Source organism: Schistocerca cancellata, chromosome 1, assembly GCF_023864275.1.
Source record: "Schistocerca cancellata isolate TAMUIC-IGC-003103 chromosome 1, iqSchCanc2.1, whole genome shotgun sequence".
NCBI classification, from domain to species: domain Eukaryota; kingdom Metazoa; phylum Arthropoda; class Insecta; order Orthoptera; family Acrididae; genus Schistocerca; species Schistocerca cancellata.
The window spans coordinates 524,207,753-524,223,055 of record NC_064626.1 but is presented as its reverse complement, the minus strand read 5'-3'; the positions used below and the strand labels follow the sequence as shown (position 1 = coordinate 524,223,055).

Here is a 15,303-nt window from a genome sequence, read left to right as displayed (position 1 = left end):
AAAACTGTACAGAACATCTTAAGGTACAGTTGCAAAATAGATATACATCTCAAGTCATATGTATCCATTTGCTTCTAGTAGTAGATTACAATATTATGAGAAATCATACAGGTAAGAATATCAACAGTGTAGGAAAAGATAGATTGCTACTTACCATAAAGATAACATGCCAAGTTCAGATAGGCACAATTGAAAGACACTTATGCATAAGCTTTCAGCCACAGCCTTCATCAGAAAAAGAGAAACACACAGTATTCATTCACACAAGCAAGTACCTCATACACATGATCGCCAACTCCAGCAGCTCGGGCCAGAATGCAACTATCACACGGGTTGGTAGAAGAAATCTGGAGGGGATGGGGAAGGGGAATGAGAGCAGATAGGAGTGTATGGGTGGGGGAAGAGAGAGGAGCACTGTCTGGCCGAGTGTGCAGGGACTGGAATGGCAACAGTTGCTGTGTCAGGAGGTTGTGGGGCAGGGAGTTAGGAAAATAGAGTGAAAAAGGAGAGGAACAGGGAAAGAGTAACGGTGCATTGGCTGGGGGTGGCAAACAAAGAATGTGGGATATGAGAATGGGGTGGTAGAACACAGGGATGGGAACTGTTGGGTGGAGGGTGTTGGGACAGTATGTTACTGTAGGTTGAGGCCGGGATAATTACAGGGGTGGAGAATGTGTTGTAAGGAATACTCCCATCTGCACAGTTCAGTAAGGCTGTTGGTGGAGGGAGTGATCAGATGGCTCGAGTATTTCAGCTGCCATTTAACACTTTCAGACCCCCACCCAAACCTGAAATGAAAATTTTGAAGTAAATGCATTTTTAAACTAAAAAAAATATAGAATCGTGGATCAGTTGCTTAGAAAATTTTATTTTTTAATTTTGATACAAATTTTGAACCCACACGATTGTGTGGGTCGGTATTATCTTACATATTTATGTCATTTCTTGCAGTGATATTCACGAAAGCAATTACTGTCTTTTGACAAACACAAATAAATATTACACTTCAGACATCTTGTTCTCGTCCTCTTCTTGCAATTTTTTTGCCTGCAGCAATGAGCTGAAGGCAAATCATCAACAGTTGGTCAGTGATGTTATCCGTCTAGCCGCTTCTCATTACATGGTGTGTTTGCTGGTTTGTACATTTTATTTGGTGGCTCTTCATCGGACTCACTTTCATGTTCCTGTCCTGAAGAAGAAGAAATTAGCGCTTCCTCAATCACTTGTTGGAATCCAAGAAGATCTAAAGTGTTTTTCTTTTGTACTTTATTGGCTTCGCATTCAACTTTGTATTGTAACCAGGAATTGACGCAAGCCAAATCAAGTAAATGAATCAAAATTTTTAAAGTCCACTTTTTTGTCTTCAAGAAAGTCCTGTAGGTCTCCATTTGATCGCAGAGATCCACTCCTCCCATACGCAGGTTGTACTTCACTACGACTGCAGGTCATGGCACTAAGATGTACTTCTTTTCTGGTTTACTCCATCTCTCAACATTGCTTACAGGTTCACATCCTGCACAAGTAGAGGCAAGGGTCACAGCTTTAGAATCTTTCCACTGGACAATGACTGCAGAATTCTTCCATATCTCCTCTCTTCAGTCTTTTTTCTTCTGTCAGGTGAACTGGTTTCACTCTGTTTTTCATTATGGTTCCTGTTCCTTCCAGCCCTAGGTCAAGTAACTGTTGCAATAATGGCAGAGCTGTAAAATATCTGTCAAAATATAGTCTTGCACCTTTAGGTAATGTTTGAGCAAGGCGAAGTATTACAAATGACCCAAGACCAAGGCCAACATCTGGCAGAGGAGTTGATTTACCTTGATAAAATTCAAAATCAAGTACTAATCCTTTCGTTGTTGCCAAAACAAAGTTTTTAATTCCCAAAGGGCGCGGTTTGTTTGGAACATACTGAGACAATGTGCAGCGTCCAGTAAATGGTACCATTTGCTCATCAATGGAATAATCATTTTCAGAGGGGCATGGAAGTCTCAAACAAGCACTGCGTACAACATTAATTACAGGTTGTACTTTCCACAACCTATTAGTTTCTGATTCACGTGGAATGTTGTTAGTGTCCACAACATGCAGTGCTGTTCTGAGAGTGAAGAACCTGTCTCTAGGCATACAATCTGCAATAGTTGGCATACGCAATGACTTCTGCCAGTACATACGTGTATGAGGATATCTAATGCATCCCATAAGTACATGCATGCCATACAGCTTTATTATCTCTTGAGGAGGATTTGTATGAAGCAACTTCCCTTTCTTCGAAAAGTAGTAACTGTTAGTGCAGTCTGATGCTAACTGAAAAAAATCTTCTGGGTAGTACTCGCTGAAATAGCTCATTGGAGTTTTAATTTCCTGTCCTACCTCACTCTCTGAGTGCGCAAAAATTTTGGAGGTGAATGGTCTGTTTCTCCAAGTGGACGAACAACTATGTGTATCCACTGTTTTTTTAGGATTCTTTCTACTGTGTTGACTGGGAAAATTGTCCTGGACTTCTGGAGCAACTGGTAGTATTGTTGCAGAAGCATTGTTACAATTTTCCTCCTTGTCAGAAGATTCAGAGCTTTCTCCAAATCTAGGTTTGATTGTTGGAAGAGTCCAAGTTGTATCTAACAATTCATCACCACTACTGAAGACTTCCACTTCAGAGTCATCTAATATGGCTAGAATTTCCTCCTCATTAAGCCCTAAAACGAAACAAACAAACTGTGGAAATAATGCGTAAATACAATAGTAAAATGACTTATCTATTCTGTAATCTGTTCCGAATCATAACCACAAACATCGACCGAAAACAACCATGTGCTGGTAAAATAGTCCCAACACACACAATTACAGTCATTGTAGCTATGAAAGTATTCAAATAATTGTAGCGGATATATTTTTATTTCCTTCTTTACACCATTCAGAATCTCACACAATTTTCCAAATGTCAAAACGCAATAAATAAAACACGATAAACATTTATCTCGACAGACATGCTTCCGACCCACCATCTTGAAAATTACCAAAGATTAAGACACAATATCTCGCATCTGTAACGAGATATCGATATAAATTGAGTTGTATACGAAACAACGATTCCTCCACGCTCGTGTGACTTGGGACTCAACTGCATAGCGGAATAATGTGATGGTGCAATGCAAATAAACCATACCCATGCAATTGTGCGTATCGGGACTGAAAGGGTTAAATCAAGGCTGTTATGTTCAGCTGCATGTTGTGCCACAGGGTTGTCTACTTTGCTCTAGGCTGCCCATCTTTCTCCGCTCCTCTCCTTTTTCGCACAATTTTCCCCATCTCCCTGCCCCACAACCTCCTGATGCTGTACCTGTTGTCATTCTAATTCCTGCAAACTACACCAGACAATGCTCCTCTCTTCTCTCGCCTGTACACTGCTATCTGTTACCCTTCCCTGCCCCCTCCAGATTGCTCATTTCATCCCACGTGATAGTTGCTTTCTGACCCAAGCTGACAGAGTTGGTCATGTGCGCGTGAGGTGTGCTTGCTTGCGTGAGTGAATGTTGTGCATTTCTCTTTTTCCACCAGAGGCTGTGGACAAAAGCTTATGCGTAAGTGTCTTTTAATTGTGCCTGTCTGCAACATAGTGCATTATCTTTATGGTAAGTAGCAATCCATCTCTTCCTTCGTTGTAAATACACTGTATCGTTAAAGAAACTGGTATAGGCATGCATATTCAAATACAGAGATGCAGTCAGCAATGCCTATGTAAGATACCAAGTGTTTGGTGCATTTGTTAGATCAGTTACTGCTGCTACAGTATCAGGTTATCAAGATTTAAGTGAGATTGAATGTGGTGTTATAGTCAGCACATGAGTGATGAGACATAGCAACTCCGAGTTAGCGATGAAGTGGGGATTTTCCAGTATGACTGTTTCACAAGTGTACTGTGAATATCAATGTGTTTTATCAAACATCAAATCTCCAACATCACTGCAGCCAGAAAAAGATCCTGCAAGAACGGGACCAACAATAACTGAAGAGAATCGTTCAACTTCAAAAAGTGCAACCCTTCCGCAAAGTGCTGCAGATTACAATGCTGGGCCATCAAAAAGTGTCTGCATGTGAACAGTCCAATGAAACATCGATAAGGGCTTTCGGAGCTGAAGGCCCATTTGTGTTCCCAGGATGAGTGTATAACACAGAGCTTTACTCCTCGCCTGGGTCCATCAGCACCAACATTGGACTCTTGATGACTGGAATTATGTTGCCTGGTCAGACGAGTCTCATGTCAAATTGTATCGAGCTGATGGACGTGTTTGGGTATGGAGACAACCTCGTGAATCCATGGACCCTGCATGTCAGCAGAGGAATGTTGTAGCCGGTGGAGGCTTTGTAGTGATGTGGGGAATCTGCGTTTGGAGTGATATGGGACCCCTGATATGTCTAGATACGTCTCTGACAGGTGACACATACATAAGTCTCCTGTCTGATCACCTGCGTCCATGTCTATTGTGCATTCCAATGGACTTGGGCAATTCCAGCAGGACAATGTGACACCCTACATGTCTAGAATTGCTACAGAGCAGCTCCAGGAACACACTTCTGAATTTAAACACTTCCGCTGGCCATCGAACTCCCACACATGAACATTATTGTTCATTTATGGGATGCCTTGCAACTTACTGTTCATAAGAAATCTCCGCCCCCTCATACTCTTCCAGACTTATGGACAGTCGTGCAGGATTCATGGTGTCAGTTCTCTCCAGCACTACTTCAGACATTAGTCGAGCCCATGCACTTATGTGTGGTCGCACGGGGCCTACACAGTATTAGGCAGGTGTACCAGTTTCTTTGGCTCTTCAGTATATTATGAGAAAGATAGATTGCTACTCACCACATTGGAGGCATTACATCACAGACAGGTACTGTGCAAAGACTGCTAAACATTTATGCTTTCAGATAGAAACATACTTCTTCAGAAATATAAAATGCACACACATTCACACAACCATAACTCACACACATATGGCCTCTGTCTCCAGTCAACTTGAGTTGAGCCACAGCAGCCAGGGACAGTGGCCATGTATGCGGGAGTAGTACGTGCTTGCTTGCTTTTTTGTGTACGTGTGGGTGTGTGTGTGTGTGTGTGTGTGTGTGTGTGTGTGTGTGTCTGTCTGTCTTCACACTTCTGAAGAAGGACTTTTTGTATGAAAGTTTAAATGGTCTGCAATCTTTTCATTGTAGCTTTATGTGACTTGACGCCTCCCACAAATGCCCCTTAAAATTGCCTCAGCATGCTGCAGCGTAACATCAAATGTATTTTCCTTTGATTGTCTATCTCTTAAATGAAGATTACAAATGTGCCTTGTAGCTTGAAGATAATCTTTAATTATTGATTTGTAAATTTTATTTTAGTGAATCTATTTTATTTTTTCAAGAATGGCATTAGTTGCTTGTATTTCAGCCTTCAATTCTAATCTTTGACTATTTAAATCAGTATTTAACTGTTTTAGATCTGCTTTTAGCCTTATTTGGAATAACTTAGTACTGAATTAGTAACCTTGTAACTTGATAAACTCCTTTTAAATTTGCCATTAATTTTTCACCCAAATTCTTAAACAAATCTTGTAAGTGCAAATCCATACCTCTCATCACTGCAAGTGAACAGTGACAGCAAGATTAGGTTTTCCACTAATGTTTTCTTGTAAAGAGTTCTCACACACTGACAAGGTTAATTCTTTTAAACAATATTCCACACACCAGTGCCCTGTAACTATTTACACAGCACACCACCACCACCACCACCACCACCACTACCATCGCCACAAGAAGCTGGAATCTGTGCTGGGTAAATTGCATTTCTGTGAGTTGATCCATGACTGGTACTGCCATTGCTCGGTGCCGTGGCGTAGATGTGGGACTGAGGAAACAATTGCAGTCCTCATTGTCGATCACGGCCACCACCGATTCGTCAACTACACTTAGTTCTTCTGTGAAGTAATTATTGTTGATGAATTTATAACAACTCCTGAACAAATACATCCGTATGCATACTTTTTAACTGCATTGTTGGTGATAGATTGTGCAATGCAGTGTAATTTTTGCTGTTGACTCCATTACCAAGGACAACAGTGCTATTAGTATTACATTCTTATTTCAAAAATTATTAATTCCTTCTTGATGTTCTTTATTATTTTTATTCATATTTCATTGACTTTTCAGCAATGAAATATTCTGGGTCCTTTCACTGGGGCACCAGAATGGATTGATGTCAAACTTCTTGACAGATTAAAACTGTGTGCAGTACCGAGACTCGAACTCCGGACCTTTGCCTTTCCCAGGCAAGTGCTCTTTCATCTGAGCTACCCAAGCACGACTCACAGTCTGTCATCACAGCTTCAATTCTGCCACTACCTCGTCTCCTATCTTCCAAACTACACAAAAGCTCTTCTACAAACCTTGCAGAACTAACACACCTGGAAGAAATGATACTGCGGAGACATGGCTTAGCCACAGCCTGGAGGATGTTTCCAGAATGAGATTTTTCACTCTACAGCGGAGTGTACGCTGATGTGAAATTTCTTGGCAAATTAAAACTGTGTGGCGGACCGAGACTCGAAATCAGGAGCTTTAGGGCTGGTAGTTCTGCAAGGATCGCAAAAGAGCTTCTGTGAAGTTTGGAAGGCAGAAGATAAGGTACTGGCAGCATGGAAGCTGTGTGGATGGGTCGAGAGTCATGCTTGGGTAGCTCAGATGGTAGAGCACTTGTCCGCGAAAGGCAGAGGTCCCGAGTTCGAGTCTCAGTATGGCACACAGTTTTAACCAGCTAGGAAGTTTCATATCGGCGCACACTACGCTGCGGAGTGAAAAACTTCATTCTGGGTGGATGTTGTCGTAATGCACGTAACTTAGAACTTCTATGTGGCACAGTTTAATTTGAATTTAACAATTTCTTGTAGGTTGAATGCCAAATTAAATGTTCTTCAGCATGTTTTCATATTCCTGATGTGAATATATTGTTTTTAGATTATGATTGCCATTACTTTTCAATCCCGAAATGCTTCTTGATTTAATGTTCAGACTAACCGTGTTCTTATTGAATACTTCTCTGTTGCATCTTAAGACTCTTATCCATTTTGAATTTTCTGTCAGTTAATCTTATTATATTGCTCTGTCAAATACAATGAGATAACACTTCATAAGAATGTGAATTTGTACAGGAACAATGGCATTAAATACCCTCTGTACAGCACTGATATATGAACATTCAGTTCTGATCGATACATAGTCTCCAACTTTTTTTTTCCCCCAGTAACATGAGTTTGTCAGAGAAGTGCTGTTGTGTGGAACACCTCACATCTCCAACCCAGGTCAGCTGCAGCACAAAATAAACCACTAAACTCATAAGTACCATGAAGTGTATCAAAGCTGCTGACTTCATGCTGCCTTGCAGGATATGGCAACCATCCATACCCATATACATGTACTGCCAACCATGAACTTCCAAAGGCTACACTATTCTAGACTTATATTACACAAGTGATACTTTTACTGTGTTGATCAGCGATTTGGTAGATTTTGTGCAACACATCACACCCAAGTGATATGTTATGTTACACTACCCAGAAGAAATTTAACAAACACAAACTATCCAACAATATGTATAGCAATACAAGAATTACAATTTTTAGACCATCTTCTTGCATCACATATGTGGCAAAAATAGATTAAACACAGAACGAGCATGCAGAAGTGTTTGTACACTAATCACATCGAACACCTTCAATAAGTAGACTGCAAATTTAGACAAGTGCTATTCAAAACTCCCATTGGCTATTCAAAACACCCATGAACAACTATAGATCCTCCCCAGTACAGTGATATCCAGTGTTTTTCTTTGGACACCAAGCCACATCGGAATTCCAGGTAACGAGCTGGTTGAGAAGCTCGCCAACAAAGCAATGAGGTTGATAACACTGGAACTAGGTATTCCAAATGCTGACTTAAGAACATACAATAGATACTAGGCCTTGAAGAAATGGCAAGGTAGTATATAATTCAGTGGAGTACAGACTATCAAACGCACCACCAAGGTCTGGCAGACTTCACAACGAAAGTCGAGAAGCGAAGGTATTGCCTTAGGTCCTCTCAGAATTGGGTATCACCCTGGAATTTCTACTACGACAAGGATAGCCCCTGCAGTGCTTCTGTGGAGCAACATTAATGATTTGCCACATCTTGAATATTGTACAGCTACGTGAAAACAGACGTAGGACACCACCTATCATAGGTTCTAATGTATGACAAAACAGCTATAAACCATGAGCTACACTACCTATGAAGGATTGGCTATTACAATAAGATTTCAAGTCAACACAGTCATGTTGGCTGAGGAGTGGGAGGGGGGCCTTCTTGCCTTCAATATGACTCCGAGGTGCCACCCAGTTCCTCCTACACAACTGGAACTCGACATGGACAACAAAATATCTCTATTACTAAACATAGTATACTAACTACATATACCAGGCTGCCAATTAACTTTTTATATAATCATCTTAGTCGTATTTTAACAGTCGAATTTTAGTAACGTAATTATCCAGTCATGTATGTAATGCAAATCTGATAAGTTTGTTGTGATTATTAAAAAAGTAGAGAGGCTTGTAACTACATCTTTGGACACCGTGAGAGGCTTGAGGAACTAATAACCATATAGTTGAGTCCCTTTATATTTCCAGTCATTATTACATTGTGTCCACTTCAGATAAATTTCTGTTCAAATGAAACTGCACAACACAACATGCTTTAAAAATGTGCAAAAACAACGCTTTTTTACAGATCAGGTTTATTATTCATATGCATATAAAAACATTTATTGATATCATTACCACCTCTGCTAGGCCATTAATTACATCTTTTTGTGATTAGTGCTATGATTCTGAACTCTTTCGACAAATTGACACTTGCCACCACTCCACACACACAGAGAGAGAGAGAGAGAGTCTCTCTCTCTCTCTCTCTCTCTCTCTCTCTCTCTCTCTCTCTCTCTCTGATGTCATTTCAGGGAAAGAGAACACAGAAATAGGAATACAGAAACATCTCCCAATAAAAGTAACTCTGTTTCTGTCCTGTCCTATACATGTAAGACACCATCTTGTGAATGCTTTTCCACTACCTTCATCCCATTGTCACCTAGCCATATGCTTGTACACCAATACATCTCCCATTCATGTGGTAGCAGTATCATTGGAAAGCATTACTACCAGTATACTACTAACTCCAAACAAATGAAGCCTTTATCTTCAAGAATACAATGAATTATATCGTTATAGAGAATGGAGGAAGCTGCATCACCCTGACTACCTCCAAGACATTCCATTTCATACAGTCTTAAATGACCCCCAATATCAAGCACTCCACTGCAGCATAATGGAAGGAACAAGAAGTTTGACTTTAAAGAAGGATGGTGCAAGAGATGAAATGCGGCAACAATAAAACCTCAAGGTGTTGAAGATGCATCTGTCAGTATACCAGGATTTGATCTGAAGAGAAGTGAGTGGACGCCATTGAACAGGATAACTGGTCACGCCAGGTGCAATGTTTTGATGCACAAGTGGGGACTCACTCTCCAGCCTGCGACTGTGGAGCATAAGAACAGACCATTCAGTGTATTGCCAGCAACTGCCCTCTGAGAGAGTACCCAGGGCCTTTCACTGATTTTATTAATGCTGTTTATCTGCTATCAGTTGGCTTCATTCAGCAGATGCTGAACTCTGATTAAACGTATTTGTTTTAATTAACAGTCCTAATTTTACAGTTTCCTACTTTTACTATTCTTGAATTATTAACTTTAATAATTTGAATATATTAGCCCTGTGCCTAAAACCTTAAATGTATAATTGTAAACTGTATGTATTTCTCAATGTTTGCTGTTGTTGTCATACAATAAATAAATAATGTATCTGTAAAAATCTGGTGTTCAAATAAATTTCCAATATAATTAAGAAAGTGCATACGGTCCACTCCTGTTAGTGTGTGTGTGTGTGTGTGTGTGTGTGTGTGTGTGTGTGTGTGTGTGTGTGTGTGTGTGTATATGCGTATATAGCAATGAAAAATAGTAATTTCTCCAGACAAACTAATAAGTTATGTTCGTGATTCAGATTCATTGAGGACATCATCTTGACTCCTATGGCTGAATATCCATCCACTGCCCCTCCAGAACTTATAACATCTTATTGTATTGGTCTCCACTTCTCATGGGTCTGTAAGAAGCTTTGATCATGTGTAGCCCACCAGTCACCAATAGCATGTCAACTTTCACAATTGCCATCCCAGTTCATCCCAAAAAAAAAATGCTATGGTACCCTTAGAATCAGATGTGTGTTTACATAAGCATTGACAGAAAGGTACATTCCAAAATGTTTGAGCTCTAGCGAAAGCTTCACTTGAAAACTAATAATTATTATGTATCCTGTAAATTGAATAATTTTGATAAAAAAAATATAAAAATTCAAATGATGTATGGAACATGTAACTACCTAGCATGAAGTATCATCCTCATGTGACCCAAAACCAGATCTTCCATTTGGTATACTGCTGATTTCATGGTGCATCTTGCAGCTCTCCTCTTGTCAGTAATTTCCATCCAGAATTTGAGCAGTTCATCTTACACCTTTGCATTGGCGTCAATTCCTAACATCCTCTTCACATCTCTCAAATTGATGCTCTGTCATGTACATAGTCTGCACAATATCTTGGTGTAATCCCAATACTCCTCTGGCTCCCCCAATCCCATGCCCTGCAGATCATACCATTTTCACGAGTCCTGTCTTATTTAGCCACCAGTGTCTTTTTACTAGTCTTCTCCTGCACATATAATTGTGGTTGGGCTCTAGATTAAGAATGCAAATAAATACTTTGCAGTGTGTACTGTGATTTGCAATTTGTTGCTTCAGAGACTCTGAGTTTGCTGTCAAGAAGGCAAAATTTCTCTCAAACTTATTTCAGTAGATGATATCCAGTGCACTGCATATCATTAACAGCGTATTGTGGATGCTGCCTTAAGACTTTGTAAGATTATGTCCGCACATTTTCACATTGTGACATACAGTTGTGCGAGTAGCGTGTTCATGAATCATAGTGCTGCTCTAGTTTAGATGACTTTTTTTTAAAATTCCTCATAAATACACACACATTTTGTATATGTCAGAGAAAAGGAAAAATGTGACAAAAAGCAAGTGAAATCAGGACTTGGTCATATACATTGAATTTACATTTGCTGTAATATTTCTGTAATATGCGTTTCATAATACCCTCAGTCAATGGAACTTATAACCACTCATATGAATTAAGGCTGATATAACTGCATCAGTTTTGGAAGTCATAGCATGACTAGAAAATTAATTTGGCAGCACAGTAATTTGCTACTATTCTAGCGCACTGAGAATAATGTGTTCACACTACTGAAACTCGTCAAGGCACAATTAAGCAGTCCAGCAGTAGCTCTTATACCAGTCTTCTCACAGCAAGTGAATGACTGTTATGATTTGCCCATTATTTGCTGTGAATTTTGTATGTTGCAAAGATTTACGATCCCTCCAAAGTAAGCCTCTAGCCAGTGTCAAGTACAGTATAAGTTGTAATGGGATGATTTAGCTATAAACACATTACTTTCAACATTGGACATTATTTACTGTGAACTTTGTATTTTGCTAAGATTTACGATCCCTCCTAAGTAAGCCTCTAACCAGTGTCAAGTACAGTATAAGTTGCGATGGGATGATTTAGCTATAAACACATCACTTGGAACATTGGACATTAAATTAAGCAAAGTGAGGCAATAGTGTGGCAACCTTTCTGCCAGGACAGCTGCTAAGGTCTTACAGTGTTGGAGTTTCATACTCTCATTTCGTGACTTGACAAGTTATATGATTACCATACACTGTGTCTACTTCATTGCATCTTAAGTGTTCATACACCACAGTATATTGAATGATACGTAAGAACCTATCATCTCATTATAATCAAAACACGAGGTCTGTCTTATCTAGCATCCTAACTGTGTCCTCCCACCCCCAACCACACACACAGACGAAACAAAAGCTTTCACAGGCTCCATCTGTGTTATTACTGTCTGCCTCTGGAACAAGCTACCCTGCACTCAGTGCACAAGTCAGTGCCCTGTTACATTTGAGGAAAAGCTGAAGTACTACCTGTCTGTGTGTCGTACCTTGTCCCTAAAAATTAATGTAAGTGCTGTCATCTTCTCCCATATAGGTCTTACAGAAGAAATAATACATGACAGGAATAACTTTAGGCTACTTATAGAAAACGCAAACTATGAAGAATATGAGCCAAAACCTTGACCCCTAGAGTGTGGACAGATGAGCAGAGGGCAAGAAAATAAAGAAGTACTGGGAAGAACAGATTTTCCGGTCTTCATTGCTTGGGTTTTTATCAGATTCTCCTTTATTTCCCTCTTCACCCCATCTCTCACATCCAGTGCTGTTATTGTTCGTAGTTTAAATCTACATCCCGGTAATTTGTCTTTAGCCAGGAATGAAAATCAGCCATGGTTTTTTTTTTTCCTGCACTCTTTATACCATAGTAATTTCTAAATGATGTATTCTATATTACATGTAATTTACAATATGTATGTCTTAATGATTCTAATGTATAGTATCTAGAGTGCTTGATTAGATATAAGAGATGACTTGAGGACTCTAATTTTGCAATGTTCAATAAATAAATAAATGTACCACATTGCTAACTGGCATTTGGCAGTCACGGAGTATGCACTGCAGTGCTGCTGTTGTAGTTGTGTGGCTTCAATCAGCTCCAGTATATTCAGGTAAATGGGGTCAGACATTAGATATACATTTTCCCTCTTCCACTAGAAAATTTATATTGCAAGCTGCATGAAAGTTGTATGGGTTTCACACATCTAGCATCAACAGTTTGCTCTTGGATACAGAAATTTAAATATTACTTTAATGCTAATACAGTGCAGTCAGACTGTGCACTATAAATGTAAATATCTGTATTTATTTGATGAAACTAATGTGTATGTCTTCTGATGTTATAGTTAACTACACACAATCAGTTTGCCTTATTTCATCACTGCATTGTGATAACTCAGAAGGGTGATTCATTGGTGTGGCCATTGTATCCATCTCTTTAGAGCAAGTGTATGATTTTTTAGTTTTGTCCCTCAGTTGCTGATAAGTGTGTTTTGCAGGGATTCCCGGGCTTTGGCTTTGGAGATGGCCTTCACATGTCATTTGGCATTGGTGCCTTTCCCTTTGGTATCTTCACATCTACCTTCAATTTTGGTGATCCTAGACCTAGTGCAGGTGAGTGATAGTGCGTCTGCACACACTATTAACAACGCTTAAGTCAAAAATTGAAGCCCAGTTGTAGAAAAGTATGTAAGAACTGTAAAAACTGGCATACTAATGAATTTCAAACTGTTTTTTGAGATCGCATTTGATTTTGCAATGTATTGCCAGACATATTGATTCACTCTTACTCTTTTGTTGTTAATATATTGTACAACAACACATTCATTGAGGCTAATATTCCATCTTTCATCAAGAGTTGCCTGCATGCTTTCGTAGAGACTTTTCAACCTCAAACCATACAACCCAAATTTACTTACCCTGAACACACCAGAGAATGAAACTAATGAGCTGAAGGTGACAGTTGTGCCTGTCTTGAATAGTTAATGTACAAGAGCAAAGAAATTAGTCTCAGACACTATCCATAACCAGCTCCACCCGTGGCTCCTAAGACACATATCATGTGACTGATGATCTATACTTTAGCCATGAAACCCGCAAGTACTTGTCGCACCACACTGCAATACTCCTTTTCAGTTAATCATCTCACCTCTGATGATTCTCTGGACTCTGTAGTAGGTTATCTTGACCCTTAGGCGCTGGTGGTCTCTGGCTGCTAGAGACCACCATAATATTTGGATATTTGGCTTCCAGAATCCCTCAGATATCTGAAGACATGGTTTAATCAGCAAGGCAAAGCTGCACTGAGAGGGGCTAAGGGCGAGGTTATTGCTCATAGCACCACAGCACTTCATCGTGCCTCGTGGATCTGTAAAAATAATTTCTGACATGACCGACATCTCCACAGTATCAACAAGCAAAGGAATGTGTGAAAAATACCAATCAGAAGAAAGGACAGATTAATAGGACATATGGTAAGACACCAGCAAATAACTGCCTTAGGAATCTCACAGCACGAAAGTCATAATTAACCAGTTAAAAGAGCACACAGCTCACTTTAGAAAACTTTATACGGTGTAGAACTGGTGCCAGATAATCGTGCCACCCTCTATTTCTGACAAAAGTCACGGCGGTGAAGAGGCGTTACATGACAATTGCTTGCATAGAACCAGCACAGTAAAATGACTCAATTTGGAGATGTGAAAGACTGACAGAAAGGTCTATTGTGTTGTGATGTCCTCATAACACCGTGAAGTAAGTTGCTAAGTTGCTAGATTTGCCATTGTATCAACAGAGACACTCAAACACGACTGCAAGGAATGGCGTACTATTTGCTGCCAAGTAACATGTCTTAATAAGTGTGATCATAAAAAGAGTCTAAGTGACAAGAGCCAGAGATGAGTATCATACCTTGTCAATGACAGTTGGTTTCAAACTCTACATGAATTGTTGCTGATGGTGAATGTAGATCCATCTCAACTAGTTTCTCCCTCCTGGAGGACACGACCTCATTGTACACACCTATAGTGCTCGTAGAAGTGTTTGCATGCTTCACTGATGCTGAGGACTATGCCAGCAGGCCTTAGCAGATGCGCCTCATGAAGAATGTCTCTCAAGAATGAGATTTTCACTCTGCAGCGAGTGTGCGCTGATATGAAACTTCCTGGCAGATTAAAACTGTGTGCCAGACCGAGACTCGAACTTGGGACCTTTGCCTTTCGTGGGCAAGTGCTCTACCATCTGAGCTACCCAAGCACAACTCACGCCCTATCCTGACAGCTCTACTTCTGCTGGTACATCTCTCAAGTTAGGAAATGGAAGGCTACGTTTTTCCCAGGGAGCTCCTCCAACAATGGTTGCGTACAGGCAGTGCTTGATTTGTGACAGTACGCACTGGCACACCATACCAGTACCTCCAACGGAAAAAATTAGAATCAAAGTTTTTGACCTTTCGCTGTGGCTGAAGTGATGTAAAACAAATGTTGCGTTCACACTTTTTTAATGTGTCAATGGAGTGGTGTGAGATTCGGAGAGTGGGGACCTTGACTTTACGACCTGGTTCTCAAGGAAGGCATATACCTCTATAAAATAAACCTCAGCC

At 40.0% G+C, this 15,303-nt stretch overlaps 1 protein-coding gene across 2 annotated transcripts in view; it reads left to right on the top strand.

The window, feature by feature from the left end:
* The window catches only part of LOC126179290 (E3 ubiquitin-protein ligase RNF185-like), an 80,530-nt gene that overhangs the window by 49,432 nt on the left and 15,795 nt on the right, over positions 1-15,303 (top strand). For both annotated transcript variants that reach the window (XM_049924597.1, XM_049924598.1), the window contains exon 6: positions 13,202-13,316. In XM_049924597.1, the coding sequence (XP_049780554.1) occupies positions 13,202-13,316 (115 nt within the window). The remainder of the gene's footprint in view (positions 1-13,201; positions 13,317-15,303) is intronic.